Source organism: Amblyomma maculatum, chromosome 1 (assembly GCF_055883805.1).
Source record: "Amblyomma maculatum isolate TAMU_Amacu chromosome 1, ASM5588380v1, whole genome shotgun sequence".
NCBI lineage: Eukaryota > Metazoa > Arthropoda > Arachnida > Ixodida > Ixodidae > Amblyomma > Amblyomma maculatum.
In genome coordinates this window covers 364,944,380-364,970,516 of record NC_139344.1, presented here as the reverse complement: position 1 = coordinate 364,970,516, position 26,137 = coordinate 364,944,380, and the positions used below count along the sequence as shown (strand labels likewise).

At 47.8% G+C, this 26,137-nt stretch overlaps 1 protein-coding gene across 1 annotated transcript in view; it reads right to left on the bottom strand.

Moving 5' to 3' along the window:
- Positions 1–26,137, bottom strand: part of LOC146208018 (uncharacterized) — a 153,307-nt gene that overhangs the window by 72,800 nt on the left and 54,370 nt on the right. Inside the window, exon 2 of the mRNA XM_084591702.1 lies at positions 1,141–1,286. Within this exon, the coding sequence (XP_084447828.1) occupies positions 1,141–1,260 (120 nt within the window). The 5' untranslated portion in view covers positions 1,261–1,286. The remainder of the gene's footprint in view (positions 1–1,140; positions 1,287–26,137) is intronic.

Here is a 26,137-nt window from a genome sequence, read left to right as displayed (position 1 = left end):
ATTGTCAGTGCACGTTAAACGAACCCAGGGTTCGAGGCACTGCCGAGAGACCTGAGAGACCGTCCTTCACGGCCAGAGTCACTTTGGGACTCTAAACACCGAACGCCATAGCAAACTAGTCGCAGCACTGCTTGGCGAACCAGCCACCCGGTGATAATGCCAGGGAATGATGCGTGCACGTTCCTTCCAACCTGCATGCATCAATTCCTGGCGACTGGCTTGGGAGGCTGCACCATTGTAACTTTTTTTTCGTGCACTCGCCTCCCGTGCACTAATGATGTTTGCATTACATTTTGCATAGCCATTTTGCATGTTTGCATAGCCTCACATGTTCGCATTACAGCAGCAGCTACGCAGTTCACCACTCGCGCAGATTCTGACATTACCAGGGTGATCTTGCGATTGGCTGCCACTTGCTTCCACGACGACATCAACGTATCCACGAAGAGGAACAGCAGAGTCGCAAGCATATCGATTGGCTTCATCCAGCGGAACTCGCGCAAAATTTCCGTTCATGTGCAGTTTTAGTTCGGAACTGTGATGTCACTGGCGTCGCTACTCCTGAACACAGTGAATCTAATTTCTGAGCTTTCGCCATTTATCCCAGGTACTTGCGAAATCTGTCGCCTGATGTACAGAGATCGTTCCAATTGCTTTCCTGCCCCCGTGAAAGCAGCTGGGCGTGCGCGATTGTCTTCTCGAGAAAGTAAAACTTCAGCTTCCAGGGCAACAGTCTCGTCAACCTCGTCGTAATCCCACCTATGCTGTCGACTCCCCCCCCCCCCCCCCTTTTTTTTTTTTTTTTTTTGCTCGCCATTCAGCAAGTTGGGGCAACACTAGGGGTGAAGGGTAACTTTGGAAAACTCTTGGTGCGGGATGTTAGGGACGGCGTTGAGGTAAGTGGAGTGGCAGGCTTTATTAGTATTGTTGTCTCACTTTTTTTAAAAGTGCAGGTCAGCATGATTCGGCGGGGGGGGGCTTTTTTAAGTACATGATGATCGAAGTATGGATGGAATTGGACAGTCCTGAACGGTGACTATATAGGCCTCATTCGGTTCAAGAGGGCGCACTAACAGAAGCTAGGCTGTTGAAGGGCCACAACCGGTACGTACAGGCTAAGCAAAAGGAAGGCTTTTTCACCTTGTGCGAGGGGATACCCTCGATGCTGACGATGAAGCCGACGCCGCACGATTCGCGCTCCTGCCGGGGGTCGTAGAGGCCCCGTGCTGGCGGAAGGCCCCCCGGACACGACGACGCCATGGTCGCCGGATCTCTTGCTTCTCCTCCTGCGTAGAAAAAAAGATGAGCCGTTCAAGCTTCACGAACGTCCCACGAACAACTCATATCTACTGTCCACTGAAGCTGCCTCGAAAGCAGATAAAAACTAACGCGTATACTTGTTGCAACTGGTCACAGCAATGGCTGCCCACTACGGGCAATCATGGTATCACCAACTCTTCCAGCGGTTCAAAGGGCAACGAATGACCGAAAGCGATAACAATATGGCAGTGAGGCGTGCATGAAACAAGGTCGGGTGGCAATGAAGCAAACACTGAATCATTGAAGAGGCGCAGCCACATCAAATACTATAGTTACAGCGTTGTGTGGGATTACTGCGAAATCCCAAAGCTCCAGTATGGGCATTATTCGGAGCTCAGCTCCCGGCAAAGCTTTGCTGGTCCGGGCTCCCTCTCTCGTCCATTCTTTTACAATTTTTTTTCTTTTTGTCAAGTTATAAGAAGATCAATAAAATGTAAAAAAAGAAGTGTGTTTATCGTTGAAACGCCCTGCCATAAATATAAAGCCGTTCACAGCCTACATGGCATCTCATGCATGCGAATATGAAACCACCGTGCCCTTCAAATCTTCCACCGTTTGTCTTAAAACCACCGCAAACAGATGGCGCTGCAACCACAAAACGCGTTTTTGTTAGGAAATTTCGGGCCAAAACTCTCATTGCAAAGCGAAGCTGTCGCAAGTAACCGTGTCAGTACACCAGTCTTGCCGCGATAAACATCCATTGGTACACTGTATGAGGCAGTTTGCGACAAACGGGCAAGTTTTTTTTTTTTTGCTTTGTTGTAGACGTTTGTTTCGAAGCAAGGGCCTGACGCTCGAAAGACCGCTCGTAAATATCCGAGAGTGAGTGGCGGTAAAGCGCACAAGGCCGCAGGAAAAGCACCACGACGAGAAACCCCGCCAAACCGCTTCCGCCAATCCCTTAATGCTCATCGATTTAATATATCGTATACACTGTATGTACGACTTCCCCTTCTGAAACTCTACGTTGCTGCTGCATGGCGCGCTCTCTCGAAAAGTGATGTTTTCCCGCGATGACATGAACGGGAAGATTCGTAAAGGATTGTTTGCGGCGCGCCCCGACTTACGACCGTGCGGCTCTTGTAAGCTGTAAAATCACTGTCTAGACAGAACGAAGCAGACAACAAATGAAGCAAAACAGTGGCTGCTGCTATAGCGCCGAAAAAATCGAGTGGAGAGTAGTCTACACGCGACCTGCCTGTACCCGGATATGTGTGCGAAACATTCGTTCGCGTTCGCATTGCACAATACACTATACCGCTGCGACGTGCATTATGTTGCAAGACGCACAGACAGACTCACATGCAGCAAACACAATTAGGAAACCGAAGGATCTCCAACGAGAACTTTTCTTGACGCTGAAGGGAAGGCTACAGGTTTACAAAACTGTCATTCCGTCAGATAGTTCAGGCGCACGATGATGCGCCTGGTTCGCCGGGCCCGTTGCTCTCTGCGCAGTAACTTGACTCCGCCGGTGTAGTCGGCGTCACCAATAGAAGCTTCACGTCAAAGACGCGTCTAACCAAATTGCCGTAGTCTAAATGACGCTTTTTTTTTTTTTGCTTTTTTTGCGCTGCTTCTCTAACGCTGAAAGTTGGCAGTTATGTTAGAACTAGGCTTTAAATAAGGATTATAACCAAGATAGCACATTTTGATGGATATCTCACACGCAGCAGCGGACCGCATTCAGTTGCTTTGAAAGAAGACGCGCTTGAACTCCGCTGCCTTCGCTTCAATGCTAGGAAAAGATGTCGCGAAGCGGAGTCATTTCGCTAACGGCAAGGCAGAGCTCAAACTGTGTCACTGGTGTGCCGTGTCGAGTACCTTTTAACAATGACTGGAAATTGAAAAGATATGAGTATTGCCTTCAACTATTTCCGGCACTCTAACTTGCAGAACAAGACCGAATATCTAAAGTAAACTTGTCACAGAGGAGCCAAATCCATTACCCGAAAAAATTATCGCTGGCAGCTCTCTGTTGTACTTTTAAAATAGTTAATTCACATCGGAAAATATAAACTCAATACTAGGTAAGACGCGTCGAGCCTCTAGCGCTGCTCTGAGCCTAGCCTCAGAGCAGCCTCAGAGCAGAAAAAGATTTACGGATATAACGCAGACTCGAAAATACTTGAGCAGTAACAATGTAGAGTTAGTTAGGTACTGCCCCTAGTAACTATATATATATATATTCAGCGGTTAGGTAAGCACCGCGCTATGTGCAACGTTGTCCTTGCCATCTTTTTTTTTTTTTCGCTATTAAGAAGACTCCTCGCAATCTGATGAAGTAGCCTTTATACCCGCAATATAATCAAATTTACGGAGAGCGACACGCTCCAGGTTACAGTCAGACGAAATAATTAAACACTTCGCAGTCGTGAATTGGGAGAAAATAGCAGAGAAATGGATAGAGCCCTGATTTCTGTCATCACCGATTTCATTGCAGAAGGTAACGCAAGTTAACATGATAAAGCACAGCTGGTTACTGAACGAATATTTGCCCCCCCCCCCCCCCCCTCGCATTACGCACCGGCTTGGTAATAGCGACAGTGCAGACAAAACGACTGGCAGACATCGTCCCCAGTCGAGGCACAGTTGTGTGTCATGGCTTTTCGTTGCAGTCCATGTGAGCAGGTAAAAGCGCTAATCTAGTATACCTTGGCTTAGAGTTACTGTACACAGTAACTCTACCTTGGTCGACAGGATGGACTTAGTGGAGACCGGCTCCACTTTAGTTAAGTACCATGCAGAGAAAATATGGGAGGAAAATCTCTAACGTCCCCGCTCCTCCGTGAGGCCCGATTGCCCTGCGGGAACGCGTTTACTATTCAGTGATGCGGCACACCCGTACTCCTAAAGGAGTAATCGCGTGCAGCTTTCCGCGGAGACCGGCAATTATTGCTGCCGGTCTCGAAACCGGTCCACCGTCCGCCTGGGACCAATGAGGCGACGTGCACACGGAACAAGACGTAAGGGCTCCATGCAACAAGCTTGAATAAGAATCGGAACGCACTGCTTATCTGACCTGCAAGTAACATGCCTTTGTTCAGCACGACGAGGATAACACGAGGCGAGAGAGACAGAGAGGACTATTCATACCGACATGGACCTCGGGGCAGGGGCTCAGACAGGGGGAGGGTCTCCCCCTTGCCGTCTCTCCTGCGACACGGCCGCAGGGTAGGTCTTGGACTAAGCCTTCTCTGCCAGGCGTAGGACAATCCTTTGTACATCCGTGTTTGGGCTGCGGATATAGGACTCCAAGGTAACTTGATCAAGGGGATCTATCTGTTTAGCTCCCGGAGATTCGGGGCATAGCCAGATTTTTATTATTTTGACTGAGAGGTACGTTGCAGAGATTGCACGCCTCTGAGTCGCCTGTAAGCTCATTCTGCAGAGTAACATAAGGGAAGAAGCGATTGACCTGAATATTTCGCCAGACCCTACATTCTAAAGGTGTTAGGGACATATCTTGTGATGGATAGATTATTTTGCTTAGTCTAGGAGTCTGGAGAGCTCCTTGTAGGTGATGAGGGGATCTTTGTCTCCAGGTAGCGGGGTCTCTACGGCACCCAGGTCTCCGGGGTCTACGATAGGCGATGGGCCGCCTCATAGCCTGGTAGACCCTCGTGAGCTGGAACCCAGATGACTGAAACCTCTTGGTTTAGCGGGTGCTCCATCAGTATACTGGCTACCTACTTAGAAATTAGCCATTTGCCGAAGTTAAGAGCCGCCTTATTGTCTGATAGAATAGTTTTGGCTCTAGTGCCTATACATGCTATAGCGCTATCGGAGAATCTTCAGCTATTAACGCGTTACGCGTATTAATGGATCCAAATACTTTCTGGGAGTGGTTCCCAGCTACCACTGCTATGACCGGGGCCCCTTCTAGCCCGCATGCAGCATCGGAACAGGCTGATTCCTCAGGAGGGTATTTCATGAGTTTGCTTTGAATAAATTTTGCACGATGTCCCCTTCGTTCCTTGGCATAAATCGGATGCACATTTTTAGTAATCGGTGTAATTTTTTAATAGTTTTTGTGTCCCAATCTCTTGGGATTCAGCGACACAGCGTGGCTCTCCTGACGGAAGCTATATAGTTTTTGTAATATTTTTCGGACCACCAGATCTGCACCCCAATGACCGCTTTGGCAAAATCTTCCCGGGTATTATGCATTCCCGCAGCTAGAAGCTTCTCTGTCGAGGAGATTGGAAGAGAGGAGAGGCCTAAAGCCCTTCTGAATGATTATCTGATCCTTTGACTTCTCCGCTTCGCCAGGATTCATATTGAAAAAAAAAAAGGGGTGGAATAAGCTATTCTGCTGATTATGAAGGCACGAGCCAGCCTTGTTAGGCAGCGTTCTCTGAGACCTTTGTTCCTTAGGGAGAATCGCCTGAATATCCCCGTTACCTGGCGGATATACGTCTGAAGCTTTTTAAGGATGGTGGTGCTTTTCTATTCTGCTGTAGAAAATACCCCAGGATCCTAACGGTGCCGACTCACGGTACCTTACTCCCTCTCACATAAAGGGAGCTTGAACGAACGCTGAAAGCGCTGTGCATTCCCGGTATTCTTGGGTCGTCTGTCATATTGCTGTACAGTGCAGCAGTTGACAGAGGAGCGGGCCATGTAAGCTGTCCCGAAGCGATGGCTGTAACAGCCGAACACAGAAAACGTAAAGGCTGAAGTCCGGACAAGACGACTATGGTTTTTTTTTTTTTTTTCAAAATAACAAAGGTACGCTTGCACGAATGCGACAAGACCAAGGAGTGGTCGGAACGTCGCCGGCAAGGATGGCTTGCACCCATCAACACACGTGCACGTCGTTTCGTGCCAGGCACGTAAACGATTATCGGTGTACGGCAGCCCGTACATCGCATTGATCAATTTTAGTTTTTCACAGCAGCGCGTCTTGCAGTTTAAATCGGAAGCGGGACCGCAAGTGACAATGGGGTCCAATCAAGATTGCATTCATCGAAACGTTTAGATGGGCGGCCTGCAAAATGAACACGTGAAGCTAGAATGGTGAGTTCCTGCGGCAATGTACAACATTTGAGGTGCCTTCAATTCAAAGGGACACCCGATGAAACGGTCTTAGCGTGAAGCGACGATCGCACACATAATACACTCGTCCCTGCGTTCAAGTATAACGCTCAGCCGGCAATATTGGCGCTGTGTAGAACTGTCGACATGCATGATGTACGCCCAACGTTATCCGATGTTCACACCGGAAGCCCGAACACACCGGAAGTCGGAGAGGTAGTCCCCACCTGGAATGCACAGTGGCGCGAAAAATCGCTACATCTGCGTAAAAGGGCCCGCACCGGATTGGTTAAACTGCGCATAGAAAAAACGTTTCAACCACGTAGAAACCGGATGGTAACTTGTTTCCGACCACTTTGAGTAATTCCTGATAAAGGTATGTAAGTAAACAACAGAAAACTTGTGAAACAGACGCCGTATACTGAACTGCGGAAGTTCCTTGCAGCTTAGGACGGCAGCTAATCCGCACAGAACAGGCGTCATGGCCCAAGTTATTTTACAGGCTTCCAGTAGCGTTATCAATATTCCGGAGTATAACGCAACTAATTAATCCAGTTCTGTAGGTTAAGCTGCTGAAAGCTATCATTATACAAACCACATTATTGTTGCGTTGCTTGCTCAACGTGCAAACGTGTTCGCCTGGATACAGTCGCCATTGTTGAAAGCCTCGATTTCAAGATGCGAAAAAAAAAAAAAAACGCGGGACAATTACGGACGAATAAACAGTTTTCGGGCGGTTCAGCTATAAAATTAGTCTTACTTTTCTTTTTTACAGTCTGCTCTGATTTCTGTCAGCGTGCAGAAAAGGCGAACTTGCAGGCAATCTCTGCAGCACTCATCGTCACTGTAGATGCACGATCAGACGCAGCAAATACAGCGTCCTTCACACACAAAGCAGGCGAGAACAAGAGCAAGGCACACACGCGCTGTCGGACAGGAGAAGGGCCCTAACAGCTGAACCGCACTGTCGACGTCACGAATATCAAACGTCAAGCTGCTTCAGTTGCATGCGTAGGCTGTTCGCGACTGCAATGCCAGCTACGCGCCACGCTGCAACAAATGACCTCTAGTGTCCGGAGCACGCGAACCAGTGCCTGAAACGACGACGGAGAGCTCCGTATAAGTATACGTCGAGTGAGCGCTTCGCGACTCGCCTCACCTTACAGAAAGAGAAGAAAGAAAGAAAAGAAAACGAAACCGTTTAAGTGAAGGCACGAGCAGTACGTACGAAACGATTATTATCCCCAAATGCAGCTGCTTATAATAGCTTACGCTAAAGATCAACGTCTGTTACCTCTGCAATGAAAGGCATGAAATGGATCATTCGCCGGGGAAAAAAGAAAAGAAAAGAAACGGAAGCATCCTTATCGCTCACGCATGGGGAACAATCGGTGGCCGCATGTTAATGAAGGCTTTCGTTCAATACTGCTCCGACCTGTACCACAGCCTCCAGCGCGAAACCAGTCCGGCTAGGTGCACGTATGTGCTCGTGGAAAACCACCCGCAGTCTCCACTTCCGCTGCCTATATACGGAAATCTAGTCGCATACAGCCGGCGCATACAAATCTCTTCCACCTTACAAACGGGTACACAGCAGAGGGCACAATTTCGGAATAAAAGAATATGCAGCGGGAACTTGGTGGCCACGATGACTCAGAACGAGCGCCCCCGGAAGAACCGAAAAAAAAAAAAAAGACAAAGCGAGTTTTTCACCTTCCCTCGAAGTCTTCTGAAGGGGCTCAAAGCAGATGAATACGATTAAGCTGAATTTATTTATTTATTTATTTATTTATTTATTTATTTATTTATTTATTTATTTATTTATTTATTTTACAGTAGCTGCGCGGACGATACTATAAATCGAAGATTCCTCGCACAGTTGCAATCGTAAAAGCAGCACCAGGCTACGAAGAATTCCGCGCAGAGTTATGCCCGTGACAGGTTCGGGCTCAGAACCAGAGACGAAAAAAAAATGCATGGTATGATCTACAGGCACATAACAAGGAAGGGCTAGCTAGCTCAGGAGCCCGCAACAGCCCACTCGCGTTTTTCCGGGCCCGGGCAAGCGACGACTTGAAGGACAAATTCCTTCCCAAAAGACCGCTCACATGATTATGCTGTACGTGCGTCACGTCACGAATCGCAAAGCACGCGTCTCCAGAGGCAGAACGTCCGCTCATATGCATCGTGACACGCATGGATGCCAAGCAAAACCATCGCAACAGTATCGACGAAACGCTACAAAGGAGGACAGAGCGAAGCCATAGACGAATACTGGCTATCTGCTAGAGCAAGTGTTCCTCCCCTTTTGTTCTGCTCTTCCACGCCGCTTCTTCAAGATTCGAGCCAACGAACCAAGCGGTACAAATTCTGGTTAGCTTAGCCCGCGGCAAGCACTGTCGCAATGAGCAACCATCAGAGAGGTGTCCAAGGTATAAGTGAACTGCAGAGCGAGAACTGGGATCGCTCACAGCACAGTCGTCGCGACTCGTTACCCGGAAATTAATCCTCAAGAGAAAAGGAAGGCTTTCGAGTGACACCGACCAATTCCAACCCACGTGCTCCCTCTACACATGGGCTACGCAACAGTACGCTGCGCGTGGGAGGTCGTGCGCGCACACACACACACACACACACACACACACACACACACGCACACGCACACGCACACGCACACGCACACGCACACGCACACACACACACACACACACACACACACACACACACACCGACGTCGGAGAAACAGCAACGACACGGGCCTGTCACAGTAGTTGTACTACCCCGACTTCCCCATTGTATGGCGCGATTCTCCCCAATTAGTCAAATTTTATCCCACTGATTTATTCATTCATTCGCCCAAAAGCACCCTACCAGAAAACCTGGAACACGAAGCAAAAAGTTACATGTATACATGGTAAGTCTGTCAACAAAAACCGGACGAAACTAAAAAGAAGGAAGAAAATTGGGTTATGCAAGAAAAGAGACGTAATGCTGACTACAACGTTACGCAGTTTAGGTGCAGGCGTCTGCAGCAAAATCTGTTAGCCCTCAAAAACCGCTAGAGAAATCAACTATAACTGTAAAGACATTGCGCGGTCTCAAACAAGCCAGGAGTCGTCTAATCTGCGCTTGGAAAGAACACAGCGATATCCTGGGGCGAAACCTTTCTATTCGCCACCGTGGGAAGTACAACTGTTGTCGAAAGTTTAATTCAAACGAAGTTCGCTTATAATTCCGTGTAATTTCGACCACCTGGAGTTCTTTACCGTGCGTTGGCGTCGCACAGTACAGGAGCGTTACAAACGAGGCCGCCCAGGCCGAGTTAGGACATGGTTTCCCTGCTCGGTAGCCGACCGCCCGAACTACTGAGCCACCAGAGCGGGGCCAGTGACAAAGAAGGCGAACGCACAGAGCATGGAGATATCCAAACAAGGCACCCTCCTCACTTCATCCTCCCTATCTGCCCACTATTGGAACATGTCCATACCTATTCTGTGACAAGCGAAACAGGATATATTTGTGGCTTTCGACTGCCCCAAGAAAGTCAACCTACAGGAATACCGGCAGCTTGTACAGCTAAATAGTATACGTTCCAATGTCACCGTCACGATCGAGTAGCCGAGGCTATTTCGATTTCACTGAATAAAGTTGTGCTATACGAAGAGTATTTAGAATGCGCCAATAACGATTCAATCAACATGTTTCGGCATCGCGGTGTGCTGTGACAACTTTTGAGACAGCGGATGTATATGTATAACCGAATGAATGAATTTAATTTTCCTCCATGACGTGTCTCCGTGGGTTGCTGACGCTCCGCTTTTCATTACCTTAAAGCTCCGATGTCGCAATATGGCTCGCGACAACGTATCCCAGCGCGTTTACGTGCCACCTTACCTACAGAAGGGAAGCAAACCGCACGCTAAACCACGCCTGGTGGTTCTAGCATTGGTATACAGTGAGAAGCTGACTCCGTCGCATACATGACAAGGAAATAAACACAGCTTCTAGCAGTTGCGACACAAGCACCATCTCCATGGAGTGACCTTTGAAGGCTAAAACCCCCGTCTAATACCTACCTGCGGGGGTACCCCCTCATACAGAGTCGGTATACGGTGATCACAAATATGAGGTATGAGATTTTGACGCCATGTCCGAAGATTTACGACGTACTCGGCGAAATTGATCGTTTTGTGTAGTTTATTTGTTGTTGCAAAACTTAAAAAAATTGCCACCCATAGGCCACTTTTTCCTCCTCCTCCTCCTGACATCATCAAAAACCAGGCGGAGGAGGCCCCACTCCTGGTGAGATGGCACCGTCGGGGGCCAAGCGTGATTGTCTAAACCCAAATGACTTTCAGGCGCTCTGACAGCGTGTGTCCCGAACAGGCGCGCTCAGCCGGCAACAGCGACGTCACACCAACCACCGCACGCAACATTAGCGTCTTTCTCCCAACGCCTCACCCGCAGATATCCCTGCCTGCACTGACGGAGACTGCGTTCCGCCATGATGCACCGCCAACTCCGTGTCATGGAGGGGGAAGGGGGCTAGGGCGCAATGGTGCGTGTATGACGCTGTCGTTGTCGGCTTGGCTGGATAATATCGACAGCACAGACGCGAGGCCGAGAGAAAGCATCCGAACGCGGGTTCCGTTAACAATGTCCCAAGAGACGCGCCTCATTTGACACGACGGTTTGGTCGAAGTCGCCGCGAAGGAAAAGCGACGCGAAGAACCTAAATTGATCATCGACGGCAAACCCTGTGAGTTAATATTAGGCACTTTTGGCCATTGATCACCGTACCGTAAGCACTACAAAGACGGAAGCTTTGAAGCATTGCAGAAGCGCGACGCATGCAGTGCACGTATTATACAACGCACAGTGCTACACCATTCAATAACGAGGGGGAAAAATTGCTATTCGAGTCGCCCGCTGTGGAGAGGCCGAATCACGCTAAACGCGCCCCTCATAATAGCCAAGCCATCGGTGTGATCTGACACCAATTCCTCAACTGCAATTCAAGTTCACATGAGCTTTTCTCGATCTCAATTCCTTTTCACCTGCGTTTTTTATACAGCTTAACGTCCCAAAGCGACTCAGGCTACGAGATACGCCGCAGTGGAGGACTTTGGGAATTTCGACCACCTGGAGCTCTTTAACGTGCACTGACGTCGCACAGCCTACGGGTGCCTTGCTTTTCGCCTCCATCGAAACGCGGCTGCCGTAACTACTACAACCTTCATTTAGCTCTGTAGAGGCCGGCTTACAAGACAGCCCTCGAAAGGTCCCGGAAGATTGCTTCCTGCATCAGAACCAAGAATAAACGCAGCGTGTGAATACAAACTTAGCAACGAGTACGTATACGTGACACACACACTGAGCGTCAGCGCTTCCACTCATGGATGCCTCACCATTTCAATCACGCACCTCGCTCTCTCTCTCTCTCTCTCTCTAGTGTGGCCTCGTTTCAGCAGGCGTCGAAATCAAATACACACACAAAATATGAACGAAGCAAAGCTAGGCGCGATCCGCTTAGACCTTGGTGCGTCCCATGGGAGGCTTAAGCCAATACACGCATCTTACGCAGACCAACTCCGGTCGCAGCCTCTTGGACCGACTACATATCAATTACGATTACCACATTGAGGAAAGGGTGAGAGTGCCAGAACTCTGGAGACGCGCCCTCCGGGTCCGACTCCTTCCCCGTAACATGTCCAAAGAAGACCATAACGGTCGTCGCCAGGCGCGCGCGGAAGCGTTGGAGCGATACTATGGTCACCAGCAACACGTGTATTATGTGGATGTTGCCGGCCCATACCACTGGGGTGGTATACGGCTGCAGTCGTACACAACACAAACACGGTTAACTGGCTAACTTTCAAAGCCTACAGCACAACTCATGCGGAGGAGATTGCTATCGCTCTGGCTCTCAGTATTCCCAAGTCGAAACACATCATCACCGACTCGCGAGGGGCCTGTCGGAACTATAGGCTGGGATGGGCTCCCCTGCTTGCCCGGCGTATACTGCAATCTAGCTGCCGATACACAGACCTAACTCCGCGTAACCTCATTTGGGCACCCGGTCACCAGGGACCCAAGGGAAACGAACAGACCGATCAGGCCGCCAGCGCACTCTCTCCCCGGGCTATCTCACTGTCCTTGGAAGCCTACTCCTAATCAGGCAATCTGGCCCTTATATTCAGACATCACTGATTATTACAAGGAGGAGCACAGGCGCTACTCGGCCTCTTGTAAGGGACTGAATCGCGCTGACGAGCGCCTCCTCAGCAAAGTTTTTACCAATACTGTACTGTGCCCGGCGGTGCTTAAACATTTCAACCCGTCCTTTGATGGTGCGTGCCAGTACTGTGGGGAGGTGGCTGACACCTTCCACATGGTCTGAGCGTGCCAGTCAAACCCATCTATTCCCCCCAACCCCAATCCAACTAGAGAGGACTGGGAGGCGGCCCTGCTCGGCTGTCAAGACCTCAAGGCTCAAAAGGCCTTGGTTCAACAGACGCGGGCGGCGTTGCTTGCCAATGGGGTCCCGAAATAGGGTTGGTTGGTTTGTGGGGTTTAACGTCCCAAAGCGGCTCAGAATATGAGAGAAGCCGTATAGTGGAGGACTCCGGAAATTTCGACCACCTGTGGTTCTTTAACGCGCACTGACATCGCACAGCACACGGGCGCCTTGCTTTTCGCCTCTATCGAAAAGCGGCCGCCGAGGCCGGGATTCGATCCCGCACTCTTGGGAACAGTAGTCGAGCGCCTTAACCACTGCGCCATCCCGGCGGGATCCCCGGAATAGGGGCTCCACCTAGTATTGTGAGGGGAGGAGACCGATACGTCTGTAACCCAAACACCTCTCTGTGACCATTTAATTGTTGATAAATGTTTTAACCACCATGACCGCCACCACCATGGGAGGCTCCAGGAGGTAAGCGGAGCAGGTAACCACGTGACGCCAACCCGAGCCACATGCACGCGCAGCAAAGCAAACAAGGAAGTCACGCGGTGCAGAGAGAGAGAGAGAGAAGGGGGCGATGGAGAGAAAGAGAGAAGCAGCTCTGGAAATAGACGCGCGGCGGCCCATTCCACGGCCAAGGCCGCGCGCCAGCTTTTAGCTGTGCTTTCAGGCGCCAACGGGCAACATCAGCATATTCCGTCGCCACTCGTGACCGGCCTTTGGAACAGGCGCCGGCCTTCCTCTTTTACGACAAGCACAAACGGTGCAAACGAGGCACCGAGCAATGGGCTATTCGCGACTACACGACCACATGCAACGGGTGAAACGCAAGCCTGTCCACAATCTTGTTTGTATATACGCTACTACTGCGGTCCATGCGCAGTCGGCTGCCGGTCGCAGCCTGAGGGGGAATTGCGATCACAGTGAGGGAACTATTTTTACGCCCGAGCAGTTCGCTCCGGTCGCTCTGGCACGCATTACGCAGTCCGGGGTGGAAGACATTGTGTTTCGGTGACTGCATGGACAGGATGTTCCCAGAGCGCCATTCGCACCTACCGGTCTCTGCTGAGCAGCCCCAGCGTACCAGCGGAAGCGCGCGGAAATCAAGGCGCCATATTTCCCCCGCGCGCTTACAAAGCCAATGCTGCCTCTGATTTCACTACTAAGCGTCACACGGCTTGGTATAATATCGCAGCCAAAATTAAGAAGACTTTCTTGAATTTATAGGAGAAAAGTTAAGTTCTATAGGAGAACGAGAAACGCGCATAGCAGATTCAAAGAGGACGGAAACGCGAGAAAAGAAAAATGGAGTGAAGGGAGGGAGGGGGTGCGGAGAACTGCCGAAAGCATTAGACCCATATCGATTAGTGAGGGGGTTCGGAATTTTTGTGGGAAAATACGACTATCTATATATAAGTCCAATACAGCTAATCGGACAGTCGAACAACCGCAGCCCCGTCAGAACATCGCAAGAGACGTCAGTCTGGCTCCAGCATGTCTGCGCAGCATGGCCGTCATTGCCGTTTCGAATAAACCGTCTGCGCACTGATACATCTCTTTGGACATGTGTAACGAATCGCACTGTGCAAGATTAGCACGCGGTGTGCGGCGATTCTTGCTGTCTCCGATGACTCATGAGGTATCGGTGTGGACAAAAAGTGAACAGAGCATGCTATTTCCTTCTAAAATTTTTCACGTGTTGCATAATTAAAACTGGAAATCGTGGTATGTGCGAACCGGTTGTAGACGCCGAGCGCGTTCACTTGGACAAATATTGTTTTCTTATCTGCAGTGCCGAAGATGCGATTTTAATTTGAAGGGGAAAGCGCGCTCCGTTTACTTATGTCCGCATCTGTACGTTGGATATACAGGGGCGTTCCAGCGAAGGTGAGCCAGATTTTTTTTAGAGTTTTCTGAAATACTGAGATGACTTTATCGGCCCTGCTGCACGCTGACATCGGCAAACAGATTAATCGTGCAAAAATAGTAATCTTGCTAACTAAATTCTAATAGATAGCTTTTGAACTGTTTCACTTATCTGCTTGAATGCAAATGGAGATATCTAGACGGACGCTAGCATTAGCCATATCACTTTCTTTAAATTTAAATTTAGAAAACGCGACTTGTATATGCGCTGCGGCTCAGCGAATTTCATCCGAAGCGCCCTGCAAAAGTTATCTGTGACGTCATTCGCTCTATCCATCTCAAACTGCAGTGCTCGCCACGTTCGCTGCCAGCTGAAACAGTAAAGAGAGAGACCGCCTCCAGAAGCCACGCGGGACCTGACATCGTCGCTTCGCGGCCCGCCGAATTAAGACGCGCGAAAAACTGGACCGCCATGGCGTGCAAGCTAAAATCATTCGCGAAATTCTGAAAAATAGAGATGGCTCCTATTAACGACAGGGTACAAATTTATCACTGCTACCAGCCGCCTAACTGCCAGAGGTAAAAAGTAAACTATTAATTAACTAGCTATTAGTTTGAAATTAGTTAACCAGCCACTATCAGGTATGCTCATCTGTCTTTTTTTTTTTTTTTTTTTTTGAAGTCCGCCAATAGCGGTATACGGCAGCGCCGCAAGAACCACCCTGATATCTCTAAAAGCCTATTTTTAAATATTGTGGTTCGCCTACTTGGAAACAGTGCGTACGATACAGAACGAACAAGAAAACTTCTGCCCTGTGTGACTAGCTAGCATACTTGAAGTAGTGGTCGTGTTCAGATAGTTATCCGAAACATAACCTGCCAGAGATGCAAAAGGCCCGTGAAGAGAAGGTCACGCAAAGTCAACGCTAACGGCTAATTAATATAAACTTTATGCTGCGTTCGTAGTTGAAGTTGGGAATTTAGAACTTATAATGCCGCGTAATCGATACATGGTTGTATAATAGAAGTGGTGCACATTTGAATGCTCTCGATATCCTAAATAAAATAGTTTAAGGCGCAAAAAACAGACAAACACTAAGGTAAGTGACGGGACGAAGCGCCATCACAAAGGTAAGTGACGGGACGAAGCGCCATCACAAAGGTAAGTGACGGGACGAAGCCTCACTTACCTTTGTGTTGGCCTGTTTTTTTGCGCCTTAAACTATTTTAGTTTTGAACCAAAACCAACTAGCCCAGCAGCAAGTGCTTTTAGTTCTCGATATCACAGAGCAGGACCTCTTACCGCACAACGTATACCGTCTCAGCCGCAGACATTACGAAAAAAAAAATCGTTTAATTCATTAATCATGAATAAATATTGTCTCAATAAATCTCATAGTCCTTTAAGTTTCTGCTATCACAGGATCATTAATGATAGAACCTCGGTAGTTAAATTCCATCCGAGATTTTCGGCGCGTACGCACGTATAGGGTTAAGCACGCTCCTGCCTTTGTACATAAGGGTTTAGAATTCAAATTCAAATGCAGTTTATTTTCCTCCAGAAAACAAATTAACGGAGGAGGCTCGAGCTAAAAGTGAAACATGTTCACTTGATTGCGCTCAAGCCTCCATTTTCATGGCATACAGTGACGACACACAGGTGGATATTAATAAAACATACTCGTGGAGCATGGGAACCTGGAACAAAGCAAACAAAACGCATAAAGCTAAACAATATAGAGTGGTCTTGCAAAGCCCTCTTGTGGAACTTAAACAATCTTTATATGTACAGCAAGTACAAAAAAAAAAAAAAAACAGAATCAGCGACAAACACGGCTGAGACGCTTCATTGTATAAGAAGAGGTGCTGCTGCAATATCAAGAACCTTCAACTATGCAGCACACCTAAATTATAACAATATGCGTCGATTACGCGACCACCAAGTCGCATCTACACAGCGGACATGTGTTACTCGTGATAAGGCACGCGGCCTCAGTGCGCTCGTTGGTAGACGATTTCGCTTGCGACAGCGGGCCTGCCAGTGTTTTCATCCCTTGAAGGGGGGTCACTCTACGAGATAAGCCCACGGCCCTGAACGTGGCCTCGACGCCATGAAGAGGGTTATCGAGGCTCCCCTCGACCACATGTGTTGACGCTCGAGCTGTTATCAGCAAAAAGGCCCAGATTAGCTGGGCACCCATCCCAAAAAACCGCTACGCAGTCATCACGCGCCCGGTGATGTCGACGCAGCGGATGACGCATTTGGCGGCGGATAAAGAAGAAACAAGAGGCATTTCTGATGATCTTTACGTTGCTATTACAGATATCCTCACGCGCCCCCGGCTCAAACAGCTGCTCTGCAAAACAAATAGTAGAATGTCACTTATAAGGCAGGGTTACTTCGGGCCTTCCTGCAATTGGCCAAATATAACAATTACAGTCGTGCCACGTTAACATGGACAGTTTGGTTTCCGCACAAAACTGTCCATAAAGCGAGTTGTCCGTAATAACGAACCGGATTTTTTTTTTTTTCTGAAAAAGAAAAAAAAAAACCCTAAGGATAAGGTCTGCGTTAGAGCATAATGTAGGCCAGCGAAGTTGGCATTACGAGCTACAAGAGCATTATACGAGTCACAGTTATGCTCCAAATGCGATGCAGTTGACAGTATTCCGATGCAGTTACATAATGCTCTCGATGGCGTTTCATTAATAAATTACTTCTACTTTTCATCTCCCACGAACCCCTGCTACGTATCAGCATTTTGTCAGCGGAAAGTTTCTGCATCCCACTTTCTAAAATTAGCGCAAGCTGCTGTCAGAGTTCTGTTCAAGTGAATTCATACAATACAAAAAAAAATTGTAATGAGCATCGACTGCGCAATTTCGCAGTGTAAAATACGAAACCACAAGCGAAAAGAGAAATGAATCCATCATTGGCCCTACTTTAATGTGATGCCTGTCAAAAAAAAAAAAAAAAAACTGGAAGAGAAATTATCTTTGAAACAGAGTAACGACTTGGTTTTCATGGTTGTCCATATTAACACTACAAAAATGCATGAACCCTAGTGGTATCTGTGCATTTCCTCCTTGCCGATTGTCCGGACAGCGAGTTCCATATTAACTAGACGTAAATGCATGGCAAAAGTTTGGTCCCCGAAAAAACTGTCCATAATTCGAGTTGTTCATATTAACGGGGGTCGTATTAACGAGGTACGACTGAATAGATATCAGTTCGGCTATGAGGAAAGGGAAGGTGGGCATTCAAACTTCTTGGTGGACACCAAAATGACCTTGTAATGAAGGATCAGAAGAAGATGGTTGGTTGTTTGTGGGGTTTAACGTCCCAAAGCGACTCAGGCTATGAGAGACGCCGTTGTGGAGGACTCGGGGAATTTCGACCACCTGGGGTTCTTTAACGTGTACTGACATCGCACAGCACACGGTCGCCTTGCTTTTCGCCTCCGCCGAAAAGCGGAAGAATAAGGGAGTGAAATAAGAGATGCACCGCAGTGGAAGGCCGGCAGGGGTGGCTTCGGATTAAGTTCAGCCGCCTGCGGTTTATTAACGCGCGCCGATGACACGGCCCAGAAAACAGAAACGACTTTCGGCAGTTTGCACACGTGCGAATTACGATAGTCGCGCATCGGCACCAAAGAAAATTTATTTCCCTTGGAGAAGAAAAAAAAAGATAGCGCAGGTTTATCCGGATTAAACCTTGTTATCCGAACGTGAGCTTTATTAAGCACGATGTAATTCATCATCAGTCGGAATATCTCCACTGTAAGGCGAATGCCTCCCCCATATTCCTCCAATTAACCTGGTCCTGTGCTAGTTAAAACCACTTGACCCATGAGAATATCTAATCTTCACCCACCCACCTAACTTTCTGCCGCCCCCTGTTCCTTCGTTTTAAATTCCATTTCTTACCCTAAGCGACCATCGGTTATCTTGTCTTCTTACTACATGTCTTGCCCATGCCCATTTCTTCTTGATTTCCACTAGAATGTCATTAGCTTGAGTGATTTCTCTGGCCCATTCTGCACGCTTTCTATCTCTTAACGTTACACCTACCGTTTTCATTTTATAGCTCTCTGTAAACTGTGATATATTTTCCTCTTGAGGCCGAACATCAGCCTGCGCCGAAGCATTGGCGCACTCGAACCAGCACGCACCTCACCAATGGCGACACTGACGTGGTATCATTGCGGGGACCCTCAGAGCGAGCACCGCGGGCGCAGTGATCCTCCGGCCCAAGGTCAAATGTGCGAGTGAATGTCCTTGGGAGTTGCAGTGTAAAAAGTAGATATGAAGAGACGTGAACACTTCGGCCTGGTTAGGAATTCAAGCGCGATGCAGCTGTTTAGGGCCATGGAAGAGGAAATTGAAGGAAAAATAAACAACAGTGACTGCTCAGAGAAAAATCTGCACACATCATGTCCCATTTACAGAACAGCATGTGTGCGCGTACTGAACAAACCTGCAGAGGCACGGGTATGCTTTCAAGCCTGCCTCATATAAGCATCAACGGCTTGGAAAATAAATGAAAACCCAACGGAAGCACAGCTGCGCTGTATATATATATATATATATATATATATATATATATATATATATATATATATATATATATATTGTTACGAAGCGGCAAGCCGATGAAGACAGGAGACAGAACATGACCGATGACGATGGTAGATGACGTTCAATGAATATTCGTGGGCCTAGCGCGAGCGCTCCTACACGCGCCACTGCCCGCTTCTTCTTCCTTGTCGTCCGTAACATGACCCGGGGCCACCGAGCGATCGTCCCGATCGTGGACGAGGAAGTTTAGCGATGTTAATGATTTTATGGCGTGATGATGATGGGCGTGTCTGGATGCTTGAAGAAGAAGAGGAAGAACGATCTGATGCGTGGGTGATCCGCCTCCCTTGGAGCTGTCAACCATCCTTCACCAGAGTCCATGGGACCGATGGCTCGAGGTCACGTCGAGCAGCTTAGGCGGGGGTTGCGTGTTCGTGTTCATCGGTTCCTTCGGGTCTTTCGGGTCCTTCATCTCGGTTCTGATTGGTCTGTTCTCCTTGTCTTCAGGTCCGGGCTGGGGGCTGGGCGGTGGTAGTTGTTCAGGTCTGGGCTTGAAGGGCTGGGGCGAAGCTGCTCGGCGATGTCCCTGGGCCCTCGGTGGTGGTCTCGGCTTAAAGATGGCCTCGATGCTCCAAGGCGAGGATGGGGATGTCGTACGCCGCACCTCCAACCAAATGTTACGAAGCGGCAAGTCGATGAAGACAGGAGACAGAACATGACCGATGACGATGGTAGATGACGTTCAATGAATATTCGTGGGCCTAGCGCGAGCGCTCCTACACGCGCCACTGCCCGCTTCTTCTTCCTTGTCGTCCGTAACAATATATATATATATATATATATATATATATATATATATATATATATATATATATATATATATATATATATATATATATATATATATATATATATATATATATAAAACTGCATGCACGGATTCGTACGTCTGCTTTGCGCAGACTTCTGCTGTCAACTGCCATGGATATGCCGCGTCGTTTCAACGAGGAAAACGAGTGCAGTGCATTATACCCCGGTGACACAAATATGGGAATAAGAAGCAAATCTGTCCGCGTGCTATAACAATTAATGAAGCATAAATGGTAAATTTTGCAGAAAAGCGAGAAAAATGATCTAATTATCTCTAAGACTATACCGCAAACACACGGTGCGCAGATCCCAATTACACGGACGCCTCTTCATTTCGCCCCCATGGAAACGCAGCCGCCAGCGGTCGGGTTCAAACCCGGATACTCCGGCACAGTAGTCGAGTGCCTTAGCCACTGTGCCACCGCGGCAGGCTAGCAGAACTGTTTTCGAAAAGAACTGATGGCAAGTAAATCGGGCGCTTTTTTCTATACACGAAGCCGGAATATAGGGCGCAAGCGTAGGAATCTCGGAGCCGACGGCGATATCCGCTGCTGAAATGAGAGACACACGGCGCCATATTCCAACCAATTGTTCTACTGTGCCGTGTCATGCGCATTTTTGCGTTCCGTTGCACTCAAATATGATTAACTCATCATAACTTGCAATGGCTACGCTTTTTTTTCTTTCCAGCAACCTGTGAATCGATTACATTGTACCTGACGTGAGAAACACGCTAGGAGCCCTAAATAGTCGAAGCAGTCTTTACAACGCGTCATCAGTGGATGTCGAGTCTGCACAGCGCTTCCTGGGCATCTAATGAGCTCTGTTTCGGTTTCGTGCGAAAAAAAAAAAGAAAAAGCGCCAGAATTCCTCTTGTTGAAGGGCTTTAGATAATTAGCATTTCTTCATTCCAAGACCTGATATACAGCCTACTTTTCCGTGGTTTCTAATTCCCCACTGACATCAACAACCGGAATGCATTAATTAGAAAGTTAATTAGTTTCGTTTAATCCGCTGCCAGATTATTAGAGTTTACCACTATATTGCGTCCTCTGAAGCTGGGCATTGGAGGGCTTTACGTCGTTCCAATCCTGATATGACATCCGATTTTTCCACGGCTTCAAATTCCCCATTCACGGACAATCGGAATGCGTTAATTAAAAGTTAGTTTCATTGAATCCACTGCCTGATTATTAGAGTTTAGCACAGTTTGAGGGCTTTACGCCGTTCAAAATCCTGACATAATATCAGACTTTTCTGCGGCTTCAAATTCCCCATTGACACCAATAAATGAAACGCGCAATTAAAAAGTTAATTAGGTTCAGTTCATCAGCTGTGGGAAATAAAGTTTTACCAAACCAATCAGCTGTGTGATTACTAGAGTTTAGTTGTAAATTGTACTGACCGAGGCTGAGCGTTTGTTCCTGCATCTTCAACCCTATATATTTAGCAATTTTTGCAAGTATTCGTTCAAAGACTCGGTATAAAGCCGCGCTCTAGCAAAGCCGCATGAGCGGGCCCTCGTGTGGCCTACAGAGAGCGTGCCCGACTCTGCATCCAACGGTCCCTGCGGATCCGACTCCCACCAATTACCCTATAGCTGGCAGTTCCAGTAATGACATACACGGTTTCTTGAGGTCACACAACACGCCGATCAATCAGTGCTCGGCTACGTCCCCTACCTCTTTAGGGTGCCCCAACTAACTTGGACCAAGGTTTCAAAGAATACCGTTTGCCCTAGCACAGTGAAGCCAATTCAGAGATGTCCAGAGTCACCTATGCTAACCTTCAGTATTTTTGTTCACTACGGTTGATTAATTAGTAAATGCTGATTAGCTTTTTTTTAATTTAATTAATTTTATTTAATTAAGTTGTAGATCTCGAAAAAGGGATAGTTACGTTGTTTCCATCAAACCAGCTTTTACGTAAGTGATATTTTTACTAGCCGGAAAAACGCCTGTCGCAATAAAAAAAAAATAAATAAACATTCCTCGTGACTGCAGCGTCACTTTAAAACCCCGAGACCCGTCCGAGATAACAAAACTCGATTTTCTGGGCCGCGCTCTCTGCGATGCAGCTGGTTGTTGTAAGCACTTGGCGAATGATTTAAAGTAACAGCTGGTCACGTGCCAGCATTTTTTCAAGGCTATAAATAAGGCGTGGTAAGCATGACGAAAACAACGTAGCTATCCGTTTTTCGATATTATCTACAACTTCTGCATTGACACTTTTTACCTCAAGCAAAAATTAAAAAATAGCTAATTAGTATTTACTAATTATTCAACTGTAGTGAACGAAAAAAATACTAGAGGTTAGCATAGGCGACTCTGACCATCTCTGAATTTGTTTCATTGCGTTAGGGCAAACCGTATTTTTTGGAACCTAGGTCCAAATTAGCTAGGACACTATACTACCACCTGCCAGAGCCGTTCTTCTGATTCTACTCTCACAGCAAAGACAGAACATCAGATTTTCTGCACAACACGGCCTTTAGCGCGGTCGATCGCGTTTAAACGGAATATGTCAAAAGTGAATGTTTGTAACGAGAGGGAGCGCAAAGCAACGAAAGCCTTCATGTTTTTCAGTCGTGCCCGCGAACGCCGCTCGTCAAGCCCACCCTCTTCCGAGACTGCAAAACAAACCTGCTCTCCCATCCTCCTGCGCTTCCTCAGCATTCCGGAAGCGCCGAAGCATGGTGGCTTCCTTGTCGTTCGGGCGCAGTACCAAGACGGGGTGCTCCCCCGAGGAAGCCGAGGGAGATATAGGTGAAAGCGGGCGAAACAAATCGTCCCAACGTAGGCAGTGCCAAATAAAACAAGGCAGCGGGCCACGCGTCGTCTACGCACCCTGTCAGCTGCTTTATTTTTATACAGAGGCGCCGGCAGTCACCCCCCACGCTTTGCACAACGCGTCACGGTTGCCTCTCCCGGTTTACGCGCATAAAATGCTGCATTTATTTCGCTCGTTAAGCACCGAGCTCTGCCCGTAAATTTTGCCCGATGGTTTCGAAATTGCTATCACAGCGAGCACTGGTGGCCGCGAGCAGCACGGTTGAATTAAGAGGTTGGAAAAGAGGCACAAAAACTCGTACAAAGCCGTGTGCTAGTTACTGAGGGAAACTCTTCGCTTTTTTCCTCTCGGTAAACACATATTCTACGCATCCCTCTGGGAGCGCTTCTGATTGTCCGGTCGCTAAAAACGAATTTCAATTTCATAGGCAATGAATAGTAGAGAAAAAAAAAAAAAAACTTCGTGATATGTGTTTTTAAGTACGAGGCGGTGTAGCACAGCCCCGAGGATCCCCGTCGAATAAATGTGTCGACGCACCCCAATTCACACTCGCGAAATCAGCCAGTGGTGGCGACAACAGTGTTTCATACTTTTTTTTTTAACATTTCCTGGCTTACAAAAGCAGCGTTTTCAGTGTCGGCAGCATCTTTGTCTTTACAAAGCGGTGCAGAGTCGATAAAGGCAAGCTAATTTGCCCTTAACGAATGCATAAAAACAAAAATGGCAACGGACGCACTCTCAACATCCACCCTCTTCAAATGTAAATCGAAACTGGGAACTGCTCATTATTTTTTTTTTTTCTGGCACGCTGCATACCACACTTGGAACACTAAGATGCATCCCAAACTAACGGCGGCATCCTTATTCTTGTTTAGCGGGAACAGGACGCAGACATATATATCGACAATCACGAAGGTCACAAACGAGGGAGACCGGTAAGCTCTTTTCGGCCAACTATATTTCGGCTTTAGCCGAAAGCCGACTAAGGGCCAAGAAACAGACCGATCTTTGATCCGGTCGAGTCTAGTAATCTTCTTACCGCAAGAGGATTGTAGCTTGATTGACAGGGACGGCTAACGGCATCCGGCTGTTAGTTTACTGGGCACAAGTTTTTGTGATGCTGTGGTATACACAAGCTGCAGGAGCACGAATCCTCAGCTTGTAAGCCTGTGCGGCCGGCTGAAGCTTGCTTGGGTAAAGTACGTATTTTAAATGAAGTTAGTGCACAAACTTTGACAATGACATAGAAGAGCCACATATGTGACCAAAGACAGGCGCTTGCGCAAACGTTTATGCTTGCGGAAGCAGTACAACACACTGCGCCGGTAGCTTCTGCGGCAGGGCCAGAAACTCATTCTCAAGTATAAAGTAGGTCGCTTTGATAGGCTGGAGGAAGCCGACGAACACGGTTCCATTTGACAGAACATCAAAGAGTCGCATATCACCATCAGCCGTACAATACCCACTGCAGGGCGAAGACCTCTCCCATTTTCCTCCAATTAACCCAGTCCTATGCTAGCTGAACGCCCCGCCGGGGTGGTGCAGTGGTAAGACGACCGACTATTGTGCCGGAGTTCCCGAGTTCGAACCCGACTACGGCGGCTGCGTCTCGATGGAGGCGAAACGAAGTGGCGTCCGTGTGCTGTGCGATGCCAGCGCACGTCAAAGATCCCCAGGTGGTCAAAATTACTCCGCAGCCCTCCACTACGGCTCCCCCTTTCCACTTTCGCTGCCACCTTCATCCCTTCCCTTACGGCGCGGTTCAGGTGTCCACAGAAACAAATGTGACAGATACTGCGCCTTTCCCTTCCTGGGAACCAATTATTATTATTATGATAGCTGAATCCACTTGACCCCTGCGTACTTCTTAACCTCCTCCACCCACCTAATTTCTGCTGCCCTCTGCTACGCTTTCTTTCCCTTGGAATCCAATTAGCTACTCCTAGAGACCATTGGTTATCCTCTCTTCGCACTACATGCCCTGCCCATGCTCATTTCTTTTTAATTACGACTAGAATGTAAGTAACTTGAGTTATTTTTCTGACCCACTCCGCAGGCTTCCTATCTCTTGACGGTACACCTACCATTTTTCGTGCCATACTATGGCCTCTGCGTTGTCCTCAACTTAAACAGAACTTTATTCATTAGCCTCCACGTTTCAGCCCCATAGGTAAGTACAGGTAAGATGCAACTGTTGCATACTTTCCTCTTGAGCGATACCGGTAAGCTGCTAGTCTTAATTTGAAAGTGCTTGCCAAATGCGCTCCATCCAAATTTTATTATCCTTGTTGTTTCCTTTTCGTGGTCCTGTCCGAAGCGTAGACATATTCGCCTGCCACTTCCAGCGCTTCACTACCTATGTGAAACTGCTGTTTATTTCCTATGTTGTTCAATGCTACCTTAGACTTCTGTATACTACACTTTGATCTTAGCCAAAAGGAGGCGTCCGTGTGCTGTGCGATGTCAGCGCACGTTAAGGATCCCCAGGTGGTCGAAATTACTCCGTAGCCCTCCACTACGGCACCTTTTTCTCTCTTTCCACTTTCACTCCCACCTTCCTCCCTTCCCTTACGGCGCTGTTGAGGTGTCCACAGAAAACAAGTGAGAAAGTTACCGCGCCTTCCCCTTCCTATAAATCAATCAATCAATAAGTTTTTTTAGACTTCTGTATATTAATCTTAAGGTCTACATTTCTACTTCGCCTGTATAGATAATTATTATTTTTCTTTCCTTTTCTGCCTCAACATAACATATGTATAGATAATCAATCATTATTTGCAGTTCATCCCCCGAGTTACTTAGCAAGGCAATGTCATCAGCGAATCGCAGATTACTGAGATATTTTCCATCCACCGCTATCCCTACCTGCTCCCATTCCAAGTCTCTGAATACTTCGCCTAAGCAAGCTGTAAATAGCATTGGGGAGATCGTGTTCCCTTGCCTAACACCTTTCTTAAATGGAATTTTAACACCTTGTTTATGGAGAAATATGGTTTCTGTGCAGCCACTATAGATATCTTCCAGTATACTTTCACAAATGCCTCACCTACACCCTGATCTCGCAACGCCTGCATAACTGCTGAGGCTTCGATCTAGTCAAATGCTTTCTCCTATAGTCAATGAAAGCTATGTATAATACATAGCTTTCATTGACTATAGGAGAAAGCATTTGACTAGATCGAAGTCTATAAATAGTTTTCACTGACTACGAGG